This window comes from Ranitomeya imitator, chromosome 9 (genome assembly GCF_032444005.1).
Source record: "Ranitomeya imitator isolate aRanImi1 chromosome 9, aRanImi1.pri, whole genome shotgun sequence".
NCBI lineage: Eukaryota > Metazoa > Chordata > Amphibia > Anura > Dendrobatidae > Ranitomeya > Ranitomeya imitator.
The window spans coordinates 11990996-12011574 of record NC_091290.1 but is presented as its reverse complement, the minus strand read 5'-3'; the positions used below and the strand labels follow the sequence as shown (position 1 = coordinate 12011574).

At 41.7% G+C, this 20579-nt stretch overlaps 1 protein-coding gene across 12 annotated transcripts in view; it reads left to right on the top strand.

Annotated features, from left to right (window-relative positions):
• Nucleotides 1-20579, top strand: part of SHANK2 (SH3 and multiple ankyrin repeat domains 2) — a 528042-nt gene that overhangs the window by 335271 nt on the left and 172192 nt on the right. For 11 of the 12 annotated variants that reach the window (XM_069738610.1, XM_069738617.1, XM_069738616.1 and 8 more), the window contains one exon: nucleotides 15208-15283. In XM_069738610.1, coding sequence (XP_069594711.1) covers nucleotides 15208-15283 — 76 coding nt within the window. Of the gene's footprint in view, nucleotides 1-4941; nucleotides 5426-15207; nucleotides 15284-20579 lie in introns of those variants that run through there. The other variant, XM_069738620.1, reaches the window with a different exon arrangement.

The window sequence follows — 20579 nt, the reverse complement described above, 5'->3', positions numbered from 1 at the left end:
CACCTCATTTATATCATTTTTTTATGTTTTGACGCTTTTATACGATAAAAACTATTTTATAGAAAAAATAATTATTTTGGCCTCGATTTAGTCTCAGGACTATAACTTTTTTATTTTTTTGCTGATGATGCTGTATGGTGGCTCGTTTTTTTGCGGGACAAGATGACGTTTTCAGCGGTACCATGGTTATTTATATCTGTCTTTTTGATCGCGTGTTATTCCACTTTTTGTTCGGCGGTATGATAATAAAGCGTTGTTTTTTGCCTCGTTTTTTTTTTTTTTTTCTTACGGTGTTTACTGAAGGGGTTAACTAGTGGGCCAGTTTTATAGGTCGGGCCGTTACGGACGCGGCGATACAAAATATGTGTACTTTTATTGTTTTGTTTTTTTTATTTAGATAAAGAAATGTATTTATGGGAATAATATATACAGTGGGGCAAAAAAGTATTTAGTCAGTCAGCAATAGTGCAAGTTCCACCACTTAAAAAGATGAGAGGCGTCTGTAATTTACATCATAGGTAGACCTCAACTATGGGAGACAAACTGAGAAAAAAAAATCCAGAAAATCACATTGTCTGTTTTTTTTAACATTTTATTTGCATATTATGGTGGAAAATAAGTATTTGGTCAGAAACAAAATTTCATCTCAATACTTTGTAATATATCCTTTGTTGGCAATGACAGAGGTCAAACGTTTTCTGTAAGTCTTCACAAGGTTGCTACACACTGTTGTTGGTATGTTGGCCCATTCCTCCATGCAGATCTCCTCTAGAGCAGTGATGTTTTTGGCTTTTCGCTTGGCAACACGGACTTTCAACTCCCTCCAAAGGTTTTCTATAGGGTTGAGATCTGGAGACTGGCTAGGCCACTCCAGGACCTTGAAATGCTTCTTACGAAGCCACTCCTTCGTTGCCCTGGCGGTGTGCTTTGGATCATTGTCATGTTGAAAGACCCAGCCACGTTTCATCTTCAATGCCCTTGCTGATGGAAGGAGGTTTGCACTCAAAATCTCACGATACATGGCCCCATTCATTCTTTCATGTACCCGGATCAGTCGTCCTGACCCCTTTGCAGAGAAACGGCCCCAAAGCATGATGTTTCCACCACCATGCTTTACAGTAGGTATGGTGTTTGATGGATGCAACTCAGTATTCTTTTTCCTCCAAACACGACAAGTTGTGTTTCTACCAAACAGTTCCAGTTTGGTTTCATCAGACCATAGGACATTCTCCCAAAACTCCTCTGGATCATCCAAATGCTCTCTAGCAAACTTCAGACGGGCCCGGACATGTACTGGCTTAAGCAGTGGGACACGTCTGGCACTGCAGGATCTGAGTCCATGGTGGCGTAGTGTGTTACTTATGGTAGGCCTTGTTACATTGGTCCCAGCTCTCTGCAGTTCATTCACTAGGTCCCCCCGCGTGGTTCTGGGATTTTTGCTCACCGTTCTTGTGATCATTCTGACCCCACGGGGTGGGATTTTGCGTGGAGCCCCAGATCGAGGGAGATTATCAGTGGTCTTGTATGTCTTCCAATTTCTAATTATTGCTCCCACTGTTGATTTGTTCACTCCAAGCTGGTTGGCTATTGCAGATTCAGTCTTCCCAGCCTGGTGCAGGACTACAATTTTGTTTCTGGTGTCCTTTGACAGCTCTTTGGTCTTCACCATAGTGGAGTTTGGAGTCAGACTGTTTGAGGGTGTGCACAGGTGTCTTTTTATACTGATAACAAGTTTAAACAGGTGCCATTACTACAGGTAATGAGTGGAGGAGAGAGGAGACTCTTAAAGAAGAAGTTACAGGTCTGTGAGAGCCAGAAATCTTGATTGTTTGTTTCTGACCAAATACTTATTTTCCACCATAATATGCAAATAAAATGTTAAAAAAACAGACAATGTGATTTTCTGGATTTTTTTTCTCAGTTTGTCTCCCATAGTTGAGGTCTACCTATGATGTAAATTACAGACGCCTCTCATCTTTTTAAGTGGTGGAACTTGCACTATTGCTGACTGACTAAATACTTTTTTGCCCCACTGTATATTTTTTTTTCATTATTTTGGAATATTTTTTTTTATTTTTTTTTTACACATTTGAAATTTTTTTTTTTTACTTTTTTACTTTGTCCCAGGGGGGGACATCACAGATCAGTGATCTGACAGTTTGCACAGCACTCTGTCAGATCACTGATCTGACATGCAGCGCTGCAGCCTTCACAGTGCCTGCTCTAAGCAGGCTCTGTGAAGCCACCTCCCTCCCTGCAGGACCCGGATCCGCGGCCATCTTGGATCCGGGGCTGGAGGGAGCAGGGAGGGAGGTGAGACCCTCACAGCAACGCGATCACATCGCGTTGCTCCGGGGGTCTCAGGGAAGCCCGCAGGGAGCCCCCTCCCTGCGCGATGCTTCCCTGCACCGCCGGCACATCGCGATCATCTTTGATCGCGGTGTGCCGGGGGTTAATGTGCCGGGGGCGGTCCGTGACCGCTCCTGGCACATAGTGCCGGATGTCAGCTGCGATAAACAGCTGACACCCGGCCGCGATCGGCGGCGCTCCCCCCGTGAGCGCCGCCGATCGCGCTGGACGTACTATCCCGTCCATGGTCATAGGGGCCCACCCCACATGGACGGGATAGTACGTCCGATGTCAGAAAGGGGCTAATGGAGCCACTGAAAAAAAAAATTAAGTGACATCTAACTTTTAGAATGTTGAAAAATAACATGGTAGAATTTAAAACTATGTTAAAAAATCAGGAAAGTTTCCAGTTTATTAACCTTCTACATGAAGCCGGGAAAGCTGCGGTTCTCTGGCTCCGCACAGAGGTCTGCCCCTTTCTTTCCTTGCAGAAGTTGCTCTGTTCCTGTGATTTTCTCTTAGCTGAGCAATGGATCTGCACCCGGCATAGATCGCCGTCACCTTGGTAGAAGTAAATGCTTGTGATGTAAATCCTTCCGAAGATGGACAATGCTTATATATGCCTCACTTGTAGCGTTATTCATCTGCATTTAGAAGACGCTCAGTCTTTTGTAATTACAAAAGTGCACAACAAATACCTTTGTCATCGATGCGGAATTGTCGGCCTGATTAGTGGAAGACATTAACATTTTTAGTCCCTTATTTTCCCTAGGGAAAGTCTATGGGTGGGAGAGAAACATCACATTGCACTCGGATGTCACCCCAGTGCAGTCCAATATACGACGTGTCAGGAGGTGGAGACATCACTTTCTCCATCTCCTCCCCACCTGTGATCCAATCCTGTCATGGGAGAGATTCGCAGCACAGTAGCATGACACTCAGCTCCCGCTCTCACATCGGATACAAGTGTGACTCTGAACTTACACCTTACGTTTACCATAGCATTGTCATGATCAGTTCCAGGGTTTAGTCCTGTCTGCTCTTCTTCCGGGCGGATCATGTCAAGGGTTAACTTTGCTCTGCCTCATGGGGCTCAGGTTTGCTATTTAGCTCCCAGGTATCCTGCTGGTGGTGTCAGTTATAGTTCTGCCTTCAGCGTGTGAATCTGACTCTGGTAACTCTTGATTTGCCCTGCTGTGATCCCTGACTTGCCCCATGTCTGTTGACTCCCTCTGTTTGCCCTTTTCCTAGTGTTTCTCTGTTTGATTCTCTGGTTCCTGACTTGGCTCGTATTCGAAATCGCTTCTGCTTTCTGACTTAGTCTTATCCGCTTCTGACCGTTGCTGAACCTCCTGGCTTGTTTCTGACCACGTTTGATGCTTATCCCTTTTTACAAAAATAGGGAAAAAGGAAAAAATGGGAAGAAAATAAGTCAGCTCACCAATCCCTCAACAGTGCATTTTTTCTTTTTCATTTCTGGCTTATCCCTTTTTGGTACTTCTGCCTCTGACTGTATTTTGACTCGGCTTGTCTGACCACTCTCTCGCCACTTGGTGGCGCCTGTGGTGCTGCTCTGTGGTGCTTCTCTGTGTACACAGTCTCATTTCTCTCAAGCTCCCTCTGGTGGAGGTTGCGTTATACTGCACTACAGCAGCATGACAGCAATGAGAACTTTTTCTTTTAAGTGCACCTCCACCTTTGATCTTCTGCCTGACCGGTCTAACAGTACAGTCTGTTTGGCTTGTGACTTTGTTCCAGAAATTATTATCAAATGGAGCCCAAAATTCAACTTTTGAGCTTTTATTTTTGGCCGTATCTTTGAAATTTGAAATAAAATAGCACACAAGACAACACTATCGCTTTTTACGTCAAAGATGGATGCAGCCACAAATAAAAGCTCAGTCTAAAGTTGCAGTTTAAATTAGACTCTATTTGATAATTAAAATCTATGGTTCGGTCAGGAGGCATGACGAAATTCAGCTTTTTCTGGGAGTTCAGATGGAGCCACGTGTGGCACAAATGTAGTGTGAACATGAATATACTCTTAGAGGAAAGTATCACACCCGGTTAGTATAATACATGGGTTCTAGTCTAATTATTTGGACCCTCGCAGAATACTGTGCAGGCGGCGTGCGATTGATGCAGCAGTTTTAGCACTCAGGCTGCATTAGTGCCTCTTCCGTCCTTCGTGGTCGCGTCAGGCAGAAAATCAGAATTGTAGTTACCAAGACAGGTCTGCTGTCATCCACTTTGGGGCATCATTTGCAATGGAAAAAAATAATTCTTCCACAAGATAATTCTGGTTACGAGATCACGAGTTATTATGTTGTCATGGCCAAAAAAGGCAAACAACAAGGGCAGGGTTCAGAATAAAATATATGCATTGATCATTGTTTGTAAAAAAAAAGATATATATATATATATATATATATATATACAACAAAGCGCACGCTCTGCCATGTAACTAAAAGAGGGATTGAATCATTTTCTTATCCTCTCTAATGGCATGCGTAATTGCTCCAGGTTTTCAGGCGTCCTTCACCCGCACTTATTTCGATTAGTGACTGATGCATTTCCATGGTAACGCACAGCAGAGAAAGAACCCGTTGCTAGAGTGTGGGCACAGAGAGATGTGGTCCTTATTCTGAGCTTACAACTTGTGTAAAATAACACATTCCTCCTTCCGTGGTTCTTTTTATTCCCCTTCCTGTCCGGAAAAAAAAAAAGAGAAGAAATCTTGCACCTCATGTGCTCTGCTGACTTTTTAGCATTGTTCATTTTTGTATCATTTTGTATTTTTTTTTATTCTGTTTTGCAAAAAAAAAAAAAAAAAGACAAAAGCAAAAAAACAAGCAAAAGGAACACGAGCCCATTTTTTTCCCTGTGGATATTACAGGACTTACAAACTTTAATCAGCAGAATGTGGGAATATAATTGATGAAGTGATGTGAGGAGCGGCAGGGAAGAAGGGATCCCTCGGAATGTGTGGTCCCGAGATCTCCGTGTGAGATGGTCACATCTAGCTTGGAAACTATGGCAGACACTTCCAAATTCAAGAAGAAAGTGCATTTTGGAGGTACTGTAGGACGTGTCTGTGTGTCTGATGTGTTTTTGTAAACAATACACTGAGGAAGGATTTACTATTTTTTGTAATATATTTTTGTGTTTTTTTTCTCTATTTTTTTTTTGTCATTTTATCCATTTTGCAGTTTTTTGTGCATATAGTCATATTCTGCATCTATTTTTACCTATAGGTTTAATTTCATTACCTGTTTTGTTTTTTTATGGTGTATTTGTTTTGCACCTTTTGTGTTTGCTAGTTAATTGACTACCGATTTCCATGCGGGAATGAAATCCCTATTTATAATGAACGGAGCAGACAGACAGCTGTCAGCAACACTGGAGATTGGGCAAATGGGTTATATCTTTATGTCTGATGCTGTCATTGTCGGTGCACACTTCATCATTGTCGGTGCACACTTCACCATTGTCGGTGCACACTTCACCATTGTCGGTGCACACTTCACCATTGTCGGTGCACACTTCACCATTGTCGGTGCACACTTCAACAATGTCGGTGCCCACTTCACCATTGTCGGTGCACACTTCACCATTGTCGGTGCACACTTCACCATTGTCGGTGCACACTTCACCATTGTCGGTGCACACTTCACCATTGTCGGTGCACACTTCACCATTGTCGGTGCACACTTCACCATTGTCGGTGCACACTTCACCATTGTCGGTGCACACTTCACCATTGTCGGTGCCCACTTCACCATTGTCGGTGCACACTTCACCATTGTCGGTGCACACTTCACCATTGTCGGTGCACACTTCATCATTGTCGGTGCACACTTCATTGTCGGTGCCCACTTCACCATTGTCGGTGCACACTTCACCATTGTCGGTGCACACTTCACCATTGTCGGTGCACACTTCATCATTGTCGTTGCACACTTCATCATTGTCGGTGCACACTTCACCATTGTCGGTGCACACTTCACCATTGTCGGTGCACACTTCACCATTGTCGGTGCACACTTCACCATTGTCGGTGCACACTTCACCATTGTCGGTGCACACTTCACCATTGTCGGTGCACACTTCACCATTGTCGGTGCACACTTTACCATTGTCGGTGCACACTTTACCATTGTCGGTGCACACTTCACCATTGTCGGTGCACACTTCACCATTGTCGGTGCACACTTCACCAATGTCGGTGCACACTTCACCATTGTCGGTGCACACTTCACCAATGTCGGTGCACACTTCAGTAAGTGTAAAGCCTCAGTGTGCATCGATCTAAGGAGCAGTACATGCAGTTGCACTAGCATCGGGGAGTGTCTGTGTTACACGCCGGCTCTTTTTGTGAACCGCACATGGTGTGGACTCAATAACGTCTTCATTTCTCTGCTCAATGTTGTGAGTGGGTTAATGGTGGTCATGGAGGAAGCCAGAAAATATATATTCTTATGTTTTGATTCTTCTGCCTCTGTAGAACTACAAGTCTCAGCAAGTCCTGCTATCCAGAGATGCAGCAAGCTGGCTAAGAGTAACAATAAAGGGCTGTACATATAGTTACTATGGTGGTGTTTCCTTGTAGGGGGTTGTTGTTTTTTTTTTGTGTTTTTTTTTGTGCTTTTTTATTGCAAGCACAATAGAAAATTAAAACACAAAAACCATGCATTTTGTAGCAAAATAAAAAAAAATATCGTATGTACCGTATTTCCGTTGTATATTAATTTGCACATTCCTAATTTATTGTACTGGACCTTCTTAGTAGAATTGTGTATTTTTTTTAGTATTTTTTCGTTTTTTCTTTGTATGCTTTTGTTTTCCTGATTTTGCTATTGAAATCTCTCGTTTTTGGGAAATCAAGCGGCTGTGCTTTAAATCTGCAGCCTCATGCATCGCTTCCCCTTTGGTAATTGAAGGCTTCGGTACATAATTATAGGCCACTGAAAGACAATAATGGCATGTACATGAGCGGTCTGTAAGGGTCTTATCTAAGCGAAGCTTGGAAATGTGAAGAATTTAGGGCAAATGTTGTGGCAATATGTGTCTTTTGCCCCCAAAAAAACAAGTAGTGATATCAAAGTAACACTCGGAAACAAAACTGATACATTGTCAAATGTCTGGTGAGAGGATGGTACATGACATCGGGATTACAGATCAGGAACGATGGGCGGTCTTATAGAGAGGAAATTAAACGATGTGAAAAACGGAAGCAGCATGATTGATATACAGAGACGTTCAGATCAATAGACTTTAATCCACTTTGTGAATGGAAAAAGCTTATTTTGGGAGAGCATTTGAATATGTCTGCATTTATCAGGCACCTGTGAAAAGCCAGATAGCTGAACACTGGCGGAATATTGCGGACAGAAAATAAACAGCAGTCGAATCCGAGAAAACTCAGCTTTTATATTATTTTATAGAAGCTGGATCCAAGTTGTTTATAGAGTAAAATCTGTTTTATTCGGCCTGGAGCTGTTAACACGATGCAATCATCGTGTTAACAGCTCCAGGAAGTAAAAATGAAGTAAAAATGCTTCCATCGATACCACGATTTTAGAGAATTGTGAGGGAAACAACATAGCACAATTGCATTATGTGAACAAACCATTAAGGTATATTCAAAATATTTTGATGTTGATTTTTGAGGCTGAAAAAGCCACGTGAAAAATGTTTCTAAAAAGAAAAATAGCAAGTGATTTTTGGCACTGTTTTCTAAGAAAACGTGTTTTCATAAGCTATTTTGATGCGTTTTTGAACTTTTTTTTTTTTTTATGTGAGTGTTGATAAGTTTTAGACTATGTTTCAATATTGATCTTTGCTGAGTTTTTTTTATTCTGCGTATTTTTTTTTTTTTTTAAAATGCAAGTAACCTATTTTACTGAATGGGTGCAGAAAATCTGCAACATAAAAAACTCATCAAAATCTCATCCTGGAAATGTGGATTCTGCTCCAAAATCCACACAAGAAAACTGGTTCATATACTCTTGGAATAAGTGTCCTATTGATTTCAGTGGAAAACATGCCTACGGTGCAATTTTTTTTTTCCAATAATGCTTTTATTAAACTTTTTTGCCTACGGTGCAATTTGATTAATGGATAAATTGAAGCAGAAAAAAAATCATCCTACACAAAGAAGACATGGAGAGATTTCTACTCCAAAATCCACAACAAAATCCGCTTCAAATACTCTTTGAATAAGCTTCTCACTGACTTCAGTGGGAAAAACTACGACGTCGCATGGGAAATGAAGCAACATGCCCATTGGTGATTCTGCCTGAAAAGAAAGATCCAAAATTTGGACACCGAATGAGTTAAAAGCAGAAAAAACACCCCATACACAAAAATCATCAAATTCCGGGGGGCTAGGTGGTTTGAGCCAGAATTGTTTTTGTCAAAAACCTGGTGTGAACATGGTTATTGCCGAGAATGCTGCATATTCCTTTTACTCCTGCCACAAAAAATGTGGAAATACATTTGAGTTGGTGACCACGCAAAACCTGGCGCTTCTATTGCAGAGGAGCGGACCCAGCTTTTTGAAATAGCGACCACTTTTGGTATATGTTCCCACACTTCTTTTGCGACGTGTACCTTCTGCAGCAGATATTATCAAAATAATTCCGTTATGCCGCACATTTCACACTGTTCATTGTATTTGCAAATACCCGGTACAATTTGCAGCATCACTTTCCCTGCTGAGAATGTTAAATCCGCCGCGCAAGTCAATTTACACGACATATATTCTCTGCCACATGTCCTACACATGGCTGCTAGTGCTCCCTGTGTGAACATACGATCCAGGCCAAGTCCCCAGAAGCAAAAACGCTGCTTCATTCCATATTTTTGCAGGTGTCTGCACCAAATTACGCAAAAATGGCAAATTGCGCTTATTGTTTTTGCTGCATCTCTTATGTTTTTTTCCCCTCTCGAAATGCGGTTTTTGGTACAGATTTTACTTAGCACACTGAAATGCATTTTTTAGTGCAGAAATGCTCTAATTAGCCACTTAGAAGTGCAACAGAGTTTTTTTTACATGCAGTATTTTCATGCTTCCAATGGAAACCTATAGGTAAAAAAAACACGCCATAAAGCGCACAATTCGATAGCGTGGACATAAGATTTCAGATAACCACATCCACTTTGCTTGAACTGTTAAAAATAGTAGATTTTCTGCACACAAAAACCCCTCGGCATTTACGTTTTGTGGGAACATGGCCTCAGAGAGAGGTTCTTGTCAGGATGGCCTCCTCTCCTGACTTCCAGGCTTTAGGCAGGGCACACACAAGCATATCTAAAACTTTTTTACGTCCTGAAAAAAAAATGACGATTTTTCATCCGTATTGTCCTCCGTTTTTTACGTCCGTATATTCATCCTTATGGCATCCACTTTTTACAGGTGATCTGTTTTGTGTGCACCCATTGACTTATACTGGGCATGACTGATCCAGAATACGGATCAAAGTAGCACATAATTCAATATTTGTTACACGGAGACAATTGATCCATGTGTAGAACAAGCACATTGACTGGCATTGCTCCATGTGCCGTCTGTATGTTATCTGTTTTGCATACGGAGCCCTTACCTAGGGTGGATGGGAAGGGGCTGTCTGGATTGGAAATTCACCTCTAGCCCTGAGCTAATATTTTATGGTTTATTGTTCTACACAAAAATGCCTCATGTTCTAATTAAAAAAGTTAGAAGGACATCCCAGCCTGATATGGGAATAACCACTTCCCTTACAGACTGATAGTTCCACCTCAGCCTTAAATGGAAAACCCCCGTTATGCTAAACACGTTGCCTTTTAAAGTTATATATTTTTTTGTTTTCTTTAAAAAAATATCCCCAAAACGTGTGCACAGTTGTGTTGACCCCAGCCTTCCATTAGTGGGCCAGCATCCATGTGGACATTTCTTGCAGTGGAGCATGAAAGATGAATCTAACTTACTAAGGGATGGACTCCTCTCTACAAGTTTAACCCATCTTACTCCAGCAAACATGTCATCGAGACAGGTGTACAATTTTATTTATATTTCTCAATAAAGAAAAGCTCAGCAAATCCTCCAAACAATAGATACAAAGTGGTTGTGAAGGGAGACTGTCCAATCACGCACTAGATGTTTGTTTTTGTTCTTGTAAAATTCTATTTTTTATTATTTAAAGTAGAAATATTTTTTATCTATTGACATTAACTTGAAAACAGTTTAGATTGCGCTCTTACTCAAAGCTTTCTCATACTTGCATGGGCTGATTAATACGAGGGCTCCTTCTTCATTATTTACCTATGTAATCATGCTCCCGATTAGTCGATAAGCGAGCTAAGTTGTCAGCTAATTGGATTGTTTATGTGGGCAATGAAATCATCATGTAACCAGGGGATGTGCTGCCGAAAATATTCTAACTTACGAAGGCAAAACAGTCGTTCTTTCAGCATACAGTTAGCAGCCTGCTTGTCTTGGCTTACTACTTTACCTGGTGCCCTTCAATCCTGAGTTACCCCCTGTATTATACCCCAGAGCTGCACTCACTATTCTGCTGGTGCAGTCACTGTGTACATACATTACATTACTGATCCGGAGTTACATCCTGTATTATACTCCAGAGCTGCACTCACTATTCTGCTGGTGCAGTCACTGTGTACATACATTACATTACTGATCCTGAGTTACATCCTGTATTATACTCCAGAGCTGCACTCACTACTCTGCTGGTGCAGTCTCTGTGTACATACATTACATTACTGATCTTGAGTTACATCCCCTGTATTATACCCCAGAGCTGCACTCACTATTCTGCTGGTGCAGTCACTGTGTACATACATTACATTACTGATCCTGAGTTACATCCAGTATTATACTCCAGAGCTGCACTCACCATTCTGCTGGTGCAATCACTGTGTACATACATTACATTACTGATCCTGAGTTACATCCTGTATTATACCCCAGAGCTACACTCACTATTCTGCTGGTGCAGTCACTGTGTACATACATTACATTACTGATCCGGAGTTACATCCTGCATTATACTCCAGAGCTGCACTCACTATTCTGCTGGTGCAGTCACTGTGTACGTACATTACATTACTGATCCGGAGTTACATCCTGTATTATACTCCAGAGCTGCACTCACTATTCTGCTGGTGCAGTCACTGTGTACATACATTACATTACTGATCCGGAGTTACATCTTGTATTATACTCCAGAGCTGCACTCACTATTCTGCTGGTGCAGTCACTGTGTACATACATTACATTACTGATCCGGAGTTACATCCTGTATTATACTCCAGAGCTGCACTCACTATTCTGCTGGTGCAGTCACTGTGTACATACATTACATTACTGATCCTGAGTTACATCCTGTATTATACTCCAGAGCTGCACTCACTACTCTGCTGGTGCAGTCTCTGTGTACATACATTACATTACTGATCTTGAGTTACATCCCCTGTATTATACCCCAGAGCTGCACTCACTATTCTGCTGGTGCAGTCACTATGTACATACATTACATTACTGATCCTGAGTTACATCCTGTATTATACTCCAGAGCTGCACTCACTATTCTGCTGGTGCAGTCTCTGTGTAAATACATTACAGTACTGATCCTGAGTTGCCTCCTGTATTATACTCCAGAGCTGCACTCACTACTCTGCTGGTGCAGTCTCTGTGTACATACATTACATTACTGATCTTGAGTTACATCCCCTGTATTATACCCCAGAGCTGCACTCACTATTCTGCTGGTGCAGTCACTGTGTACATACATTGCATTACTGATCCTGAGTTATATCCTGTATTATACCCAAGAGCTGCACTCACTATTCTGCTGGTGCAGTCGCTGTGTACATACATTACATTACTGATCCTGAGTTACCTCCTGTATCATACCCCAGAGCTGCACTCACTATTCCGCTGGAGGAGTTAATGTGTGCTTACAGCAGATTAAATAAATGTTGAACACGTCACCAATTTTCTAAGCAAATATATTTCTAATGGTGCTTTTGACATGTAATTCTCACCAGATGTCAGTAACATCCCATCCAATCCACACAGGCAAAGAATCAAACCTTAGATATAAATAAAGTTACACAGGGAAAAAATATGGGAGACGTGAAGAAAAAGAGGTGTAAAAAGCCCTGACATCAGCTGAAATCTATCAGTAATTAGAAAGCAATCCTGTCACTTAGTGAAAAATAATAACATGTGGCTCAACTGATGGCCTATAGAAAGGAGACAAAGGAGAAACATTTCATGATCTTACATCTCATGATGGTTAAAACCAGTGAGCTATCTCAAGACCGTTGCAACCTTATTGTTGTAAAATATACTTATTGCATTGACTACGGAGGAATTTCTAAACTCCTGATGAATCCTGTGAACACAGTTGGCGCAATAATCCGGAAGTGGAAAATACGTTTCACCATAAAGCAGCCACAAAAGATGGTCCTCGCTTGATTTCAGACAGAATACGATTATCAGAAGTATTGTCCATTAGCCAAAAACCACCGATTGAGAGCTACAGAAAAATATGGAATCAGAGGGTACAATTGTTTCAAAGAAAACCATAAGTAATGCACTCAACTTATGTGGCCTGTATTCACGCTCACCACACAACCTCCACGCCCTGTATGCACGCTCACTACGCAAGACTCCATTGCTGAACAAAAAGCATGTTCAAGTGCTTTTAAAGTTTGCTCAACAACATTTAGACAAGCATGTGAAATACTGGGAGTATATAGTCTGCTCAGATAAGACCAAAATTTAAGTCTTTGGATGCCATAAAACGACATGTTTGGACGCCAAAAGGCCCTGCATATCACCACAAAAACACCATACTATCAGTGAAATTTGGAGGTGGCAAACTTCGTATAATTGAAGGAAGAATGAATGGACAAATGTACCAAGACATTCTTGATAAAAAATCTGCTGCCGCTTACCAAGATGATGAAGATGAAGCAAAATTGGACATTTCCGCAGTACAATGATCCCAAACACACGGCAAAGAAAACTCTCAATTGGTTTTTAGAGAAAGAAAATAAAGCTGTTAGTTTGGCCGAATCGATCACCGGACCTGAATCAAAATCGCACCTGAGCAATGCCTGCGACTAGTTTTTCCATAGGACGAGTCTTGAAGCTTCATCACCAATAAAGGATTTTGTAAGAAGTATTCCATTTCAGGAAGCGTGTTCAATACTTTTTCCCTGCGTTATTTCTCATTATTACATATAACTTAATTTATGTATATCTATGGTTTTATTTCTTTGCCCGTGTGGATTGGATGGGTTGTTACCGACATCTGGTGAGAATTTCATGTCAATATTCCATAGCACCTTTAGAAATATATTTACTTAGAGAGTTGGTGACGTGTTCAATACTTATTTCACCTGCTGTGTATTACATTACTTATCCTGTGCTGAGTCAGTTTCCAATTATAACTATTATTTAAGTTAAAACCATAATAAAATGTGGCAGTGTGTTAGTGGATCGATTCCATCTGTTACTATATCCAGCATATCACATGAGGAATCATTTCTATATTACCAATCATTAAACTTTTATTAATCAGAACTAGATAGCACATGGACATAGTGAAACGTCTGTGTGAGCGCTTATCCCCCAATAAATCTAATGTGTCGGATATGAGTAATCTGGAGTCGAAGCCATATGCAAATCGGGGTGGATGTGCCCTGGGGGAGGGTGGGGGGGTGCATAGCAAAGGAGTTGATGTGCATTGACGCCCCCCACTGCACTTCCAAAGTGATTTGCTATTGGCTTTGATGCTAGACATGTGATAAGTGGCACATTGGATCAGTACAGAGAAAGCTGCCGTCTTACTTGGGAGAAGCACGGCCGTACCACTGCTTTCTTATGTAAAAAAACGATCTGACAGGTTCCCTTTAAGACATAGTATTTTCTTTTATTGCTTTCTGTCACTTTTCTCGTCCTCTTCTGCCTTTTTGGTTCTGTGACAAAATACTGGACTGTGACAGATTTTAATTTTATCTGGCACAAAAACGAGCACAGACATTTACCATGCGGACCCGGAGAATGCGATTTTGTAATTAATTTTTGCTCATTAATTAACTAAAAGGTTCGAGTATATTGCTTGCATTTTGCTGGAATGATAAATATAGGAAATCAATAGGAGAGTCATGTGCCGACTGCAGGACCAGATGCATCGTCTCCGAATATTCGCTGTGTTTAATGTATTACATTGATTGCTGATTAATTTAATCGGGCAAAGGACATAATAAATGTTAATTACTGGACACTCAAGACAAACAACTAGATTCTACGGATTGTTGTTGTTTTCCTGCCCCGGAGTCATTTATATGTTGAGGAGGTGAAAATCCCTGATTAGCCGCTTATATCCGGACCACGTAGGGAGGGTGCAGCGACGCTTTTACGACAGGTAACGTTGGAGTGCACGGTGTGTCTCCCCATGTCACAGTTTTATCATAACTTCTTTTCCCCGTTGTAGTGGGGAAAAGTCAGCAACAAAGTGTCTGGCAATGCGTTTCTAGAAACAGTGTAAAACTGACTGCAAAAATAGAAGTTTGTTAGACTGTTGTTGTTGTTTTTATATGCTAAGTAATAGGCAAACAGATAAATGCTGAAGATAGACAGATGTGAGAGAGATCGATGTCAGTAATAGATGGATATGACGTGGACAGAGATATGAGACGCAGACGGAGGACACTAGTTTGATAGATACAGATGTACAACAGATATGAGAAAGATCGAGATTCGTCTGTATCCATATAATTACAATATGAAATGTGACAAGATAATGATGTTAATTGGTTTCAGAATTTTCCTTTTTCCTTTTCAAGAAACGCGGACAGACAGGACGAAAAAATTGTTTCGGCACTACACTGTTGGTTCCTATGACAGTTTTGATGCTTCCAGGTAAGACATTTTGATTGTGTTTTAATTTAGTAAATTTTTAGATGTAGCATGTAGCGACGGGCTATTGTGGGTACATTATGGACCCCTCCCAATATTATCGATTGTTAACTTACAGTTCATTTACATGGACTATTTCTGCTGGGCTGGAGCAGCGTACAGGGGGAAATGGCAACTTTTGGGTAAATGAGCTAAAATGATCCATTCTATAGAGTTTGCTTCCCGTTATGTGTATTTCTCATGTACTTTGTGCCTGTTTTTATTGGTATACAATAGTTACATTCCCCAGCCTGTGGCAATTATCCATTTGCCTTCTGATCTCCTGCTCCCCATTTATTGCAGTTTATCTATTTGTTGTGAAGTATTTTTTTATTTGCCACGTGGCAATTTGGTGACGCTGCACCCTTATGTGTTCTGACATATGTAAAAATTGTATATAAATATTTTGCTAGTGTCTTCCCAGTTATTGCACTTCAGACTGTTTGATTTCCAGCTCCGCAGACTTTCTTACATAGATGGGAAGGCGGTGGTAGTTTTCTTTTATTTGGAGTGTCGTGGTCTCTGCATTATTGGTGCAGTTTCTTATTATGGGGTCCTTTTTGTGATATCAGGTTGTCAGTGGAGCCATGAGGTTTACATTGTTTATATGTAACAGTAAATTATTCCAAAGAGAGTTCGCCTAAAGTGAATGCCAACTTTTTATTTATTTATTTAATAAGTTTAAAATTGTTCACTGATTTAGTTCTTAACATTATGTATAGTCATTGGCATTCAGTTATTGTAATACCGAGCCCCTACGCTGTCTGCCTGGGGGTCACCACTAATGCATTGTCCTCACTAGTAACCCAGTGCGCAGGTAGCTCCCCCCATAATTGTATTATTTAGAATTGAGAAGTGTTTTGGAAAAACAAGAAACTTTGCAATTATATGGTTTTCTGTGTAAAATACGGTAAAACTTTGCCCAGGGGACAAAATATGCAAAAAATAGCACACAGTCATCCTTCCCTATTGCCACCACCTGAATCCAGGAAGGTGTACCCGACCGCTGCAGACTGTGATTGGCGTCAGCGGTCAGGTGGCTGAGCAGCATGTTGTCAGATTTACTATACTGACGCATTCTTTATTAGTGAATTGTTTAATCTTCTGCTTCTAATCATACTTTGGATCAAAGAAAAGAAGGTAGTAGCCCAAGCAACTCGTCACCTTCCAGGTCTATAAAATTTCTCAACAAAAAAAAGGAAGAACTCCGAAAAAGAAGATGTAAAGGTTATGTCACATTCAGCCATTTTATAGCAACTTTTGTTCCATGTGAAAAAAAAAAGTAATTGCCAAAAAACGGAGATGCATTTCCACTTTAAAATGTGCGTTTTTGTGCTGCTAAGCCTCATATCAAAGGGGAAGAAAAGCAGTAAAATTACTGTATAACATTCTGCAAAAAAAAAAAGCAATAAAAAACATAGTGTGAGCGAGCTTTTAGAAATCTCATTAATTTTCCTGCTACTTTAAAATGTTTTATTTTTTTCTGTCACAGAAGACAGATGCGTGATGAAGCCCTAACTGTCAAATTACCGTATGTTCCTCTGCTGTAGGGTGAAACCTTGCACCATGAGGCTGGTGAACACAAATTCACAATTATTCTTGTTTTTTTTTTTTTGTTTTTTTTTTGAGTTTTGAGGTTATTCCCTTTTCTTTGTATCCAAAATTAATGGAAATTAATAAAACTTTGTTTTGTGTTTTTAGGTGGTGTATAATTTCCTTTTTTTTACAAGTTTACACTACAGGAAAAGTGCAGAAATTGTAATTTTCGCCCAGAGAAAAGGATGGGCCAGTCCCCTACCCCTGATCATACCACAGGCCTGGAGGTGTTTAGGGTCCAGTGAATCAAGTCATTTATGTGTGACCAGCACTTACCAGCCCCATTTATCCCCTCTGGGGTCTGTGACCGGAGGGCAATTGTGCCCGTAGCTAAATGCAGGTTCACTTTGGGGCTCCCCATTATATCTTGCCTGCTGTGGTTTCTTCATGATTTCTGCCCTCTGTCTTTTTGCCTCTCTGCTGTATTCTCTTCACAGTTAAACATCTCTTTTTATTTTTGGCTCTGGTGTTCACCCATTGAATTAATTTTTTCTCCCTTCATCCCCCCCACCTCCTCCGTCGTTGTCACCAGTCTGAATGCTGCGCTGATTTCTCCCTGTACTGCTATGCATAATTACTCATAATTAGTAGTGTGGGCTGGCTGACTATTGATCTTACAAGAATTTAGCATCTGCTCAGCAGACACTGCACTCCGCAGAACACGGTGTAATCTGTGCAGCCCGGACCTGTCCTCCGATCACGGCTCTGCGCCCACCATCAATCCATCTCCAAAGCTACTGCAGGATGTGCGTGTGTTCTGGCCTTCAGTACATAATAGAAAACATCCTGAAAACGTAAATAAATTATAAACAAAGACTATTCCAAGATGGGTTTGTGTCGCTTTGCTCTACTTTGCTGCACCGCTATCAGGTCCATATTCAATGACAAGGGCTGAGCCAACAGGCTGGAGGTTTTTCTTCTGAGCGCTCCCAGTGGTGTGGTTTTCCGGAGGATCCTTTTCATATGAACCAATACATTGCACATAAATGCTGCAGTTCTCACTATTTGTACAATTACAGACTAGGTGCATGCAATATTCTGTTATATCACACCATATATTGTTCTGATTGCACCTACTGGCCATTAACATTACAGCCACTGACAGATGAAGTGAATTATATTGATTATCTGTTGACAATGGCGCATACACGAGGTGAGATGTGTTCGACAGTAAGGCTATATTCACACTTTGCGGATTTTGCTGCGGATCCGCAGCGGATTTGACCGCTGCGGATCCGCAGCAGTTTCCCATGAGTTTACATTTCAATGTAAACCTATGGGAAACAAAAAACGCTGTGCACATGCTGCAGAAAAATCCGCGCGGAAACGCTGCGGATTACATTCCGCAGCATGTCACTTCTTTTCTGCGGATTTTCAGCTGCTCCAATAGAAAACTGCAGTTGAAAATCCGCAGAAGAAAACGCAGTAAAAACCGCGATAAATCCGCAGTAAAAACCGCGATGGGTTTTCACTGCGGATTTTGCAATTCCGCTGCGGAAAAATCCGCAGTGGAATCTGCAAAGTGTGCACATAGCCTTAGGGTACCGTCACACAGTGGCATTTTGATCGCTACGACAGCACGATCCGTGACGCTCCAGTATCGTAACAATATCGCTCCAGCGTCGTAGACTGCTGTCACACTTTGCAATGTACGACGCTGGAGCGATAACTTCACGACGTATGTGCGATGTAGAAGCCGTTGGTTACTATGCGCACATCGTATACAATATCGTGCACACCTTTGTTACACCTTGCGATCATGCCGCCACAGCGGGACACTAGACGACGAAAGAAAGTTTCAAACGATCTGCTACGACGTACGATTCTCAGCGGGGTCCCTGATCGCAGGAGCGTGTCAGACACAGCGAGATCGCTGGAACGTCACGGATATATCGCTGGAACGTCACAAATCGTGCCGTCGTAGCGATCAAAATGCCACTGTGTGACTGTACCCTAAGTGAACTGTCAGTTCTTGAACTTCTGGAAGCAGGAAAAAGGGCAAATGTAAGAAAGTGAGCAACTCTGAAAAAGGGAACAAATGGTGATGACTAGATAACTAGACTAGAGCATCTCCTAATCAGCAAGTCTTGTGGGGTGTTCCCGTCATACCGCAGGTCTTTTCAGGGTAATGTTAAGCAGGTCTTGTAAAATGTTCCAGATATATGGTGACTCTTGTGGGGTGTTCACTGTATATGACGGGTCTTGTGAGATGTTCCAAATAATAATAATCTTTATTTTTTATAGCGCTAACATATTCTGCAGCGCTTTACAGGTTGCACACATTATCACAGCTGTCCCCAATGGGGCTCACAATCTAAGTTCCCTATCAGTATGTCTTTTGAATGTGGGAGGAAACCGGAGAACCTGGAGGAAACCCACGCAAATACGGGGAGAACATACATACTCCTTGCAGATGTTGTCCTTGGTGGGATTTGAACCCAGGACTCCAGCGCTGCAAGGCTGCAATGCTAACCACTGAGCCACGTGCTGTCCAAATATACGGCTACTCTTCTGGGGTGTTCCCAGTATACAGTCGGTCTTGTGGGTTGTATCCAGTGTATGGTAGTTTTTGGGGTGTTTCCAGTATATGGCAGATCTTGTGGGGCATTCCCGGTATATGGCAAGTCTTGAGGAGTGTATCCAGTATATGGTAATTCTTGTGGGGTGTTCCCGGTATACAGCAGATCTTGTAGGGGTGTTCCTGGTATACGGCAGATCTTGTAGGGGTGTTCCCGGTATACAGCAAATCTTGTAGGGGTGTTCCTGGTATACGGTGTGTTTTCAGTATATGGTAGGGCTTGTGGGGTGTTCCCGGGATACAGCAGGTCTTGTGGGGTGTTGGGTCTTGTGGGGTGAGTGTTATATGGTCAGTCTTGTTAAGAGTTCTCAGTATATGATAGATCTTGTAGGGTGTTCCCAGTCTCTGGAGGGTCTTGTGGGGGGCACCCTGTATATGGATGGGTCTAGTGGTGTGTTCCGGTATGTAGTAGTTCTTGTGCAGTGTTTTCGGTTGGTCGTACCCACCCGTCGGATCGCTCGGTTCTGATTGCCATGTAGGGGAATCCTTCTATAAAGATGTTTTTATTGGTATGCCGAACTGCAGGGTCGCAGGAAACACATCGTTTGGACTACTTATATAAGGTGATGCCCGGTTCCCTTTAACATCAGCACTAGCTCAGCTTCTGCAGCTATAAAAGCACAATCTGACATGCATCACACTTAAAATCCCTTTCTTTTTCCGATGTTTTCTGTGCATGACACCCACTCTCTGCAGTCTGCTGTATTTTCCAAACATATCTTATGCTTGCACAATTAAATCATTGGATTTTAATGGCTTTAATGATATCTTTCATGCAATGTTATAACTCCCGATGATGATGATGCCCCCTGGTGCACATACCCAAATGTCCCAGCTGGCTGTCTTTCCGTGCACACGTGAGCATTACATAACGGCCATGCTTTGCATTGGGTCATCACATGTGCATACACAGCAATATATTGCATCCTTCAAAAGCATTCCATGATCGGCGCACACCTTTACATTCGAACACAGCGGCACATTGCCGTCCTTCATCACATTTCTACACCCACACAGCACTTCGGCATTATTGTGCTTCATCTGAGACCCATGAGATAATCTGCCTTGGGCCACCAAGAGCCGCAC